The sequence below is a fragment of the Nematolebias whitei genome, chromosome 7 (assembly GCF_014905685.2).
Source record: "Nematolebias whitei isolate Nwh7 chromosome 7, NemWhi1, whole genome shotgun sequence".
Taxonomy (NCBI): domain Eukaryota; kingdom Metazoa; phylum Chordata; class Actinopteri; order Cyprinodontiformes; family Rivulidae; genus Nematolebias; species Nematolebias whitei.
Genome location: NC_056504.1, coordinates 34,001,131 through 34,010,805, shown reverse-complemented (window position 1 = coordinate 34,010,805; position 9,675 = coordinate 34,001,131). Strand labels below are relative to the sequence as shown.

The following is a 9,675-nucleotide window of genomic DNA, read 5'->3' as shown; positions in this document are numbered from 1 at the left end:
TTCTACACTTCTGTCCATCTTTATGATGGCTGTATGCAAAGTTCATTGTACTTCACTGTGCAAGGATGATAAAAGCATTCTGATTCTGAAGTAAAGACAGCAGCGGAGTGCAGAAATGTGCAGTTTCTCCTGCCAGAGTCTAAGCTTACAGGAGCACAACTAAGGGATAACTCAGGAAACCCAAACTGGCTCTTTATCAAAAAAGACAGCCTTATGCCTAATTTTAAAAGTAGACAAAGCGTCAGCCTCGTGGACAGAAACTGGAAGGTTCCACAAGAGAGAAGCCTTATAACTGAAAGCCTCCCATTCTACTTTTATAAACTCTATAGGGACCACAAGTAAACCTGCAGCCTGAGAGCCAAGATATTTAATCCAAGATGGAGTTGATTAAATTCCACTCAAGCGTTAACATTAGACAAGAGTGAAGCTAAACTTGGATGCAAAAAAAAAAAAAAAAATCGATGCACGGTTTCAAGCACATTTTATTATAGAGGCCATTACTGGAGCTAAACAACGGGCAGAGTGGGAGCTCCTCTCGGTGTGTGCTGATGGCTCCGTGATGCTGATGAGAGAGGATGTGAGGCGCGTCTCCCGCACGCCCCGCCTCCATTCAGAGGGCAGTGATGCAAGGCATGCCTCGGAGAAACCCGCAACCATTCAGACACACCGGACCCCTTCGGACTCCTCGGTTACACCTCTCCTTATGTGCACGCTTCGGTTTGAGGACATTCCTAACAGAGAAGCCCTCTACTTATTTTGCATTTGTTTCATATTTATTTGATGGTTTCTGGATCTTGAAGCTCAAAGTCCATTCATTCAAATGCTTCGCCCGCCGGTGTCGCTTTGCATGTGGGAATCGTAGCCGGCTCTTTGCGTGCTCAAGTGAAGCGGCTGGATTGTATTTCTTCCCATTTGTGGACGCGCATCACTTTTTATCCCCTCCACGATGTCTGACATGAACGCTGAATGCAACATCAAGGTGTTGTGCCGCTTCCGCCCACTGAACCAGTCGGAAATCATCCGCGGAGATAAGTTTATCCCAATATTCCAGGGAGAAGACACTGTCATCTTCGGGGTAAGTTGTTTCCGGTGATTTCTTTCCTTTCTCTCAGGAGATGCTTTACACTGCTGTCTCATCAGAAACTGGATCAAACTCCATCGATACTATCAGTTTGATCAGGAAGCAACAGTCAGCTGGTTCTGCTGCAGCTCCACGTTTCATCTGCAAATCCAAAATTGGATAAAAATAGTCATTCAAAGTCATATTTGAATGAGTAAAATTTATGAGCTTAATGGTTTTGGAGTTTTACATTAAAGCTGCATGAATATTATTAAAAGAAGATTAAAAAAAAAAACCTTTATCATCAGTGAAATCTGTCTGGACCCCACCTCTCTGATCGTATGGTTCATTATTTGCTCGTCCTTCATATCGATCCTCTGGGTGTTGGTGAGATACCTGCAGGATAATTGATTCCCTTAATGCTTTAATGTACTGGTGAATTAGCAGGTGATGCAGATCTAACTAGACTCTTAATTATGCTCTGTGGGTTGCTCCTGAGCAGTAAATGGCTTCTGGCTTTGTTTCAACACAATCTGAATAAAAGCTGATGATAAGCAGCAGCGCTTGTGAGCTGTACTGGAAATGAAGCCAAGCTATAGGATGTTTATTCGTCTGATGGACGTGCACCTGAGGCTGAGGCTAACAGTGCAATTGGGATTCCACACCAGTGACATTTCAGCCAAATTAACTGGTTCTGAGAAGATTACTGCAGTCTAAATGCAAATCTTGCCACATTTATATGAATTTGTGTTTGCAGAAAGGCATGCATGCATGCATATAGCAGAGTGTTATTATGTGCACACATAACCAGAACATTTTAGAAATCATGCACGTTATTTTGGCCCAAGGGCTGACTTCTAGTGATGATTGGGGCAGCAGAAAATCCTTATCAGCTTACTCTATTTTCTCTCTTTCTCTCACTCTCTCTGTCTCTCTCTCACACACTGAAATGCATCGCAGTATGAGGAAGGTTTTCATGCTTGACTGATCGTGGTTGTAGCGGCAGGGTGTTTCCAGCAGACTGAATTATCACTGTTATGTGAATTATAACTGTATTTAAAGGATTTTTGAGGATGATAGTTCTGGGTAACAACTTGGCATTATTCATTTTTGCATAAACCATGACATCTGTATTCATATGTGTTCTGGGCATCTCAGAGGACAGCAGAAGTTTGGAAATAAATAAATAAATAAATAAATAAAATAAAAAGACACCTCTAATTTCCACTCCCCAAAAATTGAGATGTTGTGAAGAATAAAAACAGAGTACAACAATTTTCAAATCTCTTAAACACACGTTTTATTGACAATAGAAGATTGGATATAGCAAACGTGTAAACTGACACTGTGGTCAATAATTTTGAAAATACAAAAATATTAAACTAATTTTGAACACATCTTTAAAACGATAGAGCAGCAACAAAAGGTTGTAATAATAAGTGTTACGAACAAGAAACAGCCGACGGAGCATTTTCAACAAATTCGATTAACAGACAACAACAGAAAGAGAAAAAAAAAAACTGCCTTGCTGATGGTATAGGGTTGCATTATTGCCTATGGTAGGGACAGCTCACACATCTGTGAAGACACATCAATACAGAAGAGCCATACACAGGTTTTAGAAGAACAATGACTTTTCAGGGAAGGTCTTGCATATTTCAGCAAGACAATAATAAAACACGCTTCATAGAAGAAGAGCTTCTGAACTGTCTGCAGTCCACACAGCTCAACAAATGAAAACGTTTTTCAAAGCATTTAATTACAAATACAATGTCCCATGTTTTTTGAGATATGCTGCTGACATCTAACTTATAGACTGATTAATTTTTTATGTCAAACTGAGAAGCTGTGAGCTTTATGCTACAAGTTTGAAACAGTTGATTTTACAATGAAGAACTATTACTGTGAACTTCTGCTGAAGATAAACTGTTCTCTTTTAGAAGGTTACATCAGCTGGAGGTAAAAATATAAATAAAACTTTTGGCAGCTCAAGCAGACAGTTTCACTGCATCTCGAGTCACTTCATCCTTTATAACGTCTTCTCTGTTCAGACTATCATAAAAGCCTGAATGCTCTTTACATCTTTGTGAATTTAGCTTCTTCAGAGGCACGCGTCATAAAAGGCTTTAGTTCCGTAAATGTGCTCAAGGTTTTTTATTTTCCTTCAATTGTGTTTTTTGAATACCGGGACATTGGGAAAGAATAAGTCTCCTGAGATTTGAAATGCCAGATTTGATAAGAGTTTGAATTATAAGGCACGTAGACAGGCTCCGAGAACCCACAGGAGTGAGTTATTGCTGACATTGTGAGGACACAAAGAAAAAAATATCAAGCCTGGACAGTGCTGATGGCCTACATTTGTCTGCTCCAGGAAGACTCCTTCCTGAACTCAGACAGTGGTTTGACTTGCTGGCTGACAGGTCGACTTGGAGGAGAAGACCTGAAGAGACTGATGGTTACAGAAAATGAAATGTTGTGACCTGAGCAGATCCTTGGAGTCTAACGCAAGTGGTGAAGAGTGTCTGTGAGAAATCAGCAGAAAATCTGTATAAACCCCACCCCCTACAAATTCAATTTTAATCATCTAAACGTAGACTTGCACATTATGTGAATCTTAAAAACAAAATAAAACATTTAGATTTGCTGTGAAAGTTACAGCACAAAACGGACACGCAAACTGTTACATCTGGAAATAATAATATTAATAATAAGCCTCTTATCATCTTAGCCAAGATGGCCACGCTCAGCCGAGTTGCAGCTTCACAGGCTCCCGGTGAACTCAATCTTTTTTTTGTTCCTGTTGTTTCTGGGTTTTATTTTTTGGCACCTACAGTGCACATCCACAGTACAGGTATGACCGCAACACACTTGTGGCGTTTTCTGTGTCGCTGCCTTGCCATCGTGCCATCATGGTTCAGTCCTTCCAGCTTCGGGCTCAGGCCTGTCATGGTGGCCGTCTCCATGATCCTCCATCTGCCTGCACAGACTGAACTCTACGGACCCGTTCGGTTCTGCGGGGAAACCTTGGTTGTTCTCCGTCTGCCAGACCCAGTTCTGGAGGGCTGGCTTGGAGGCAGCTGTTGCGGTTGTTATTGCCATCATGCTGCTGAAGGGACCTGCTAACGCTGCTAACAAAATCTCAGTCTGACTGCACGGACCGAACTCTGCAGACCCGCTTGGTTCCACGGGGGAACCTTGTGTTCTCTGTCTGCTGGACCTGGTTCTGGAGGGCAGTTTGGGAGGCAGCTGCTGTGGTCATTATTACCATCATGCTGCTGAAGGCACCTGCAAACAAGACCTGCTTATGCTGCTAACAAGACCACACCGCTAACCAAACTACACCGCTAGCCGTACCATGCTGCTAACGAGACCATGTTGCTAAGATAACCTCACTGTCATCAGAGCCACTCTGCCAATATGACCATGCTGCTGTACATTTATTTCTTTTTCACTTTTGGCACCTTGTTTCTGTATTTTTGATGCATGCTTTGAATAAATCCTAGTTTATGTTAGTACTCGGGTCAGCTCCGAGCCTGATCCACTCACATTAAATGTGTGAACTATAACCGAACAGAACCTATAAGAATCGTGCTGCTGATGTTCGATGTATTGTTTTTGCACTATTAGAAACGGGCATATATCTTAGATCTTTTAGCGTACCACTGGGTATTTGTTTAGCGTATATCTTAGTTAATATCTTAGATCCTTGTTTACAGGGTTTTTTTTTTTGGCACTTTACATTTTGGCTATTGTTGGATGTAACTGGGACCCTGTGTACACAATTGCGTTCCACCTCATGTACCACATGCGATGCAAATGGCAATGTAGATCCTTAAATGCTTGAATAAGTGTTGGGCTCTTATTAAGTGATAAGGAGAGGAGCTCGTCATTTGGGGGTCTTTTGTAGTTGAGCAGCTGCTCTCATTGAAAGGAGCGATGACGGGGTTTGGGCTGGATGTCTCCCTCTGGGGTTTTCCTGGGCTTTTTCCTCTGGGAGGAGACCCTGAGAAAGGCCTTAGGATCCAGTTGTAGGAGCTGGTGAGTGTCTGGGAGAGAGATGGACTCACTGCTGATAAAATAAGAAACTGAACTGCAAACTGATAAGAGCAAATTAATCCTCTCAGCTTGAGAAGCAGGTGTAGAGGATGTCATAAAGTTTGATTTTTCCTTGCTGTTTGATTTCTACTGCAAAGACTTTTGAGAAAAGAAAAAGCAAGAGGATTAAGAAAAGGAAGAAGCAAAAAACTGCTTGGATCCTATTTGCTTTGCAGCAACCGTCAGAGGATTATTTATGTAAATTAATATGTTAATCTGCAAACCTTTATTCTAGCAAGCATACCGTTGCTCAGATTGCAACTGAGATCTGCTTTGGGATTTGTCTGTTTTACATTCGTATTCAGTGTGAGATCAGAGTCTAAACATCTGATGAACATCCAGCGTTGGACGTCCACCAACTCCTCTGCACTAATTGTTTCCAAGAGCTGCTCATAATGGCCAGCTGCGTCCATCTGCTGTTTGGTGCTGGACAGATAAACGTTGACGACGAAGGATCTTCATTTTTATGGGTTCAGTGCTGAAGCAGAAGCATCTTCTGTGCAGCAACAATTCAACTTCCTCATTAAAGGATCTAGCAGCACCTCTTCTGTTCTGTGGACTGATGAAGCTGCACACAACACACCGTGACAGTCAGATTTCTCTGCTGTTCCCTGGGGCACTTTCAGAAACTGACAGCATCATAATTTGCTACTCTTCTGTTTGTGAGAATATATTAATGTTTATTTTACTTTTTCTTTCTCAGGGGTTTTCCATCATGACATGCATAAGCACCTGTGGAGCCCCACAGGGCTCAGTGGCACGTGTGCCAGTAATAATTTCTCAGCCTGTACCGCTCCAAGGCACGACCTTAATGCTCGCTCCACAGCGGAGCGACCGTCTCTAGTATTTCACTGTCTGCAGTAATGCAGTGTCACAAGGTCCAGATTGTCTCTCCTAATCTGGTGGCAGGCATGAACGACCGCCACAGTGAATCACGCTCTCAGTTCTATAAATAAATTAATGATCACATGGCCTAGGTGACATCAAGACATGAGTTTTCCTTTCTTTTTGTTATGACGTTTACATATTACGTGTTTCCATATGAGCTGCCTGCAGGGTAAGCTCATTATATGCATCATATTAGCAGCAGTGTAACAAATAGAAAATAACTTATGAGTCTGCATAGCTTCATTTTTTTTTTACCTCCGCTTCTCTTGCCATATTTTCTGTGCATATTACACTTAAGATGAAGAAGTCTTTAGAGCTACTCCAGTGCTCCAAAGAATAAACAGAACCATTTTCATTGGCCCTGGTCCAAAATGGGAAAACAAAATGCACTTTGGTTTTGCTGCTGTTGAAAACCTTTGTGATTAATTATAGCGTCAACTCCATGGCTGAGTTCAAGAGTGAGCTGAGAAGTATAACAGATTTTTTTAATCCAGATGATCATATCTCTCTTTGTCAAGTGAGTATTTTAAGCGAACAAGCAGTGTTTTTAAAATGCAGTGCTCTTCAAACAGCAGGTCAGTCTATCTGTAGAAGTCCGGGTCATTCTATATTCATCTATAAAACTCTGCATTACGTTTTTAGAGTCCCGGATATAAAAAAGACTATAAAAAGTGATCGTCCTGACCTCATCGACTTCTCCTCGTAAACAGCTTGTTTTGTTTTTGTTTATGTTGACCATGATACAGGCTCCTCCCACCCATGTTTGTGAACTCATTTGAAATGTGCACAATAAAAAAAGATTGAATCTGCCATTCTGTGCACGCTGTTTATGGATTATCTTGATCTTGTCCAGCACCAGCTCAAAGAACTTCCCATGCAGCTGCAGGGTTCACTGTGCTTACAGCTGGGAATCACACATATGTTGAAGATGAAAAGAGGATTAACCATCCTGTGTAAGGTTGAAGGCTTTTGCCCTCAGCTTTGCTGTTAGAACAGGATGGTGGTGTTTTTTTTTTTAGACCTTTTACAGAATTTTCTGAGTAAAATGCTGTTTTGGGTGTGTTAAAGCAGGAGATAAGCATGTAATGGGATGGAAAATTAAATGCATAGCTTTTCACTGCCTTTCATGGCAGTTTTAGGATTCAAGGTTCTTTATTTGTCATTCACATCACATGTGGTACATTTGGTGGAACAAAATCGTGTACACAAGGTCCCATTTACATCCAACAAAAGTATAAAATGTCAAAGAAAAACAGTAATAAGATCTAAGATATGAACCAAGAAAAACGTTAACTAAAAATACACTAAGGACTAGTAGTACAAAAACATTATGCCGAACAGAATCAGAATCAGAATCAGAATCAGTTTATTATCGCCATGTCAATGAATGAGGTTCACAAACTAGGAATTTGCTTCGACATAAGGTGCGAATAGTAGTAAAGTAAAATAAAGTAAAAATAAAGTAAAAATTAAGTAAAAATGAGAACATTACATAAGACATAAGCCTGTGTACACCCACAAATAAAGTAAAATTAAAACCATAACATAACCATATGTACACCCATACAATAGAAAACAATAAAAAAGCTTAGAGAACAGTACAGATGGAGTATTCAGTTATAATACAGATGTAATGTGACCAAAGCAGACATTATGAGGTAGCATTATGAGTGTTCAGGAGTCCAACAGCAGAGGGGAAGAAACTGTTCTTATGGCGGGAGGTTCTGGTCCGAATGGACCGAAGCCTCCTGCCTGAGGGGAGTGGTTCAAACAGTCCGTGTGCAGGGTGAGCAGGGTCAGCTGTGATCCGACCTGCTCGCCTCACAGTCCTGGAGACGTACAGGTCGTGGAGGGATGGAAGGCTGCAGCCGATCACCTTCTCAGCTGAGCACACAACGCGCTGCAGTCTCAGTCTGTCCCTGGCAGTGGCCCCGGCGTACCACACGGTGATGGAGGAGCTGAGGATGGACTCGATGATGGCCGTGTAGAACTGCACCATCAGCTTGGCCGGCAGCTTGGCCTTCTTCAGCTGTCGCAGGAAGTACAGTCTCTGCTGGGCCTTCTTGATGAGGGAGCTGATGGTTGGCTCCCACTTGAGGTCCTGGGTGATGGTGGTGCCGAGGAACCGATAAGAATTTGCAGTGGTGATAGGGGTATCCTTACAGGTGAGGGGGGGCAGAGGGGCTGTGGCTTTCCTGAAGTCCACAATCATCTCCACTGTCTTCTGGGCATTGAGTTCCAGGTTGTTGCTGCTGCACCAGGTCACCAGCCGGTCCACCTCCCTCCTGTATGCAGACTCATCACTGTCCGAGATGAGCCCGATGAGGGTGGTGTCATCTGCAAACTTAATAAGTTTCACAGAGTCATGGCTGGAGGTGCAGCAGTTGGTGTACAGGGAGAAAAGCAGGGGGGAAAGCACACAGCCCTGTGGAGATCCTGTGCTTACAGTCCGAGTGTCCGAGACAGCTCTCCCCAGCCGCACGCACTGACTCCGGTCTGTCAGGAACAGCAGCACAAACATGAGTCTGTGTGAGCAGTTGAGTACAAATGAACACGGCAACATGAAACAAATCAGCAACATGATGTGATTTTTCTGGTTAGAGATTCATGAGTCTAACAGCCTCAGGGTATAAGTTGTTCCTCAGTCTAGTGGTTCTACACTTAATGCTCCTCAACCTCCTTCCTGAGGAGAGCGGGGCAAAAAGTGTGTGTGCTGGGTGAGTGGGGTCCTTCATGATGCAGGTGGCCCTCTTCAAGCATCTGGAGGTGTAGATGTCTGTGATGGTGGGGAGACTGACTCCAACAACTTTAGACTAAGACTTTAGAAATTTAGCTGTTTTATTGAAATATTAAAAATAACATTAAGCTGATTTGTTAGCGCTTGTGTTGTGAAGTTGAAACCATTTTGTTTGGCTAAGATCAGTTAGCTATGGTGCCCATCTTTAACTGTGTTCACTCAAAAAGGTAATCAGTTGTGAAAGCATAACTGATTATTACTTTTTGAAAGTTCATTATCCATCCAGTTTAGATTTTTTTCTTTTTATTTATTTTTTGCTAACAGGCAAATATGGTGGACATCAACAAGGTTTTAAATACAGGTGTCATGCAGTCAGCACCAATAAGATGAGAATCAGTCTCAGCTACTACCAGGCAGAGCTTTGGCTTAACATGTGTAAAACGGCCTGGATTACAGTCGTTGTGTTTTCTGAATTTAGTCTGCTGTGGACATCTTGAATTGGGTTTACTCCTAAATTTAATCATTTATAGATGTCAATCCAGTGATTACTTTCTGAAAGTTTCATTGAAATTTGTTATTTTTTTCTTGAAATATTTTGCCAATAGACAGAGTTGATTCTAAAAAGTATTGGCACAGTTTTAACACAGATTTTGTACAATCTTTTAGCACTTAGTTTATGAATGAAGGGTCAGTCTCAGATGCTAACCCATCAAATCTTTGCTCATTATCTGTAAAACTGATTGAGCTAGACCAACTTTTGTGTTGGTTAAGATTGTTTTGTGGTCACGGCCATCTTGAATGGAGCTGACTTCAAAATTTAATTAGTTTTAGATATAAACCCAATGATTATCCATCCATCCATCCATCCATCCATCCATCCATCCATCCATCCATC

At 41.9% G+C, this 9,675-nt stretch overlaps 1 protein-coding gene across 1 annotated transcript in view; it reads left to right on the top strand.

Moving 5' to 3' along the window:
- Nucleotides 1-946: 946 nt before the first annotated feature.
- Nucleotides 947-9,675, top strand: part of kif5ab (kinesin family member 5A, b) — a 104,554-nt gene continuing 95,825 nt past the window's right edge. Inside the window, exon 1 of the mRNA XM_037679817.1 lies at nt 947-1,075. Within this exon, the coding sequence (XP_037535745.1) occupies nt 947-1,075 (129 nt within the window). The remainder of the gene's footprint in view (nt 1,076-9,675) is intronic.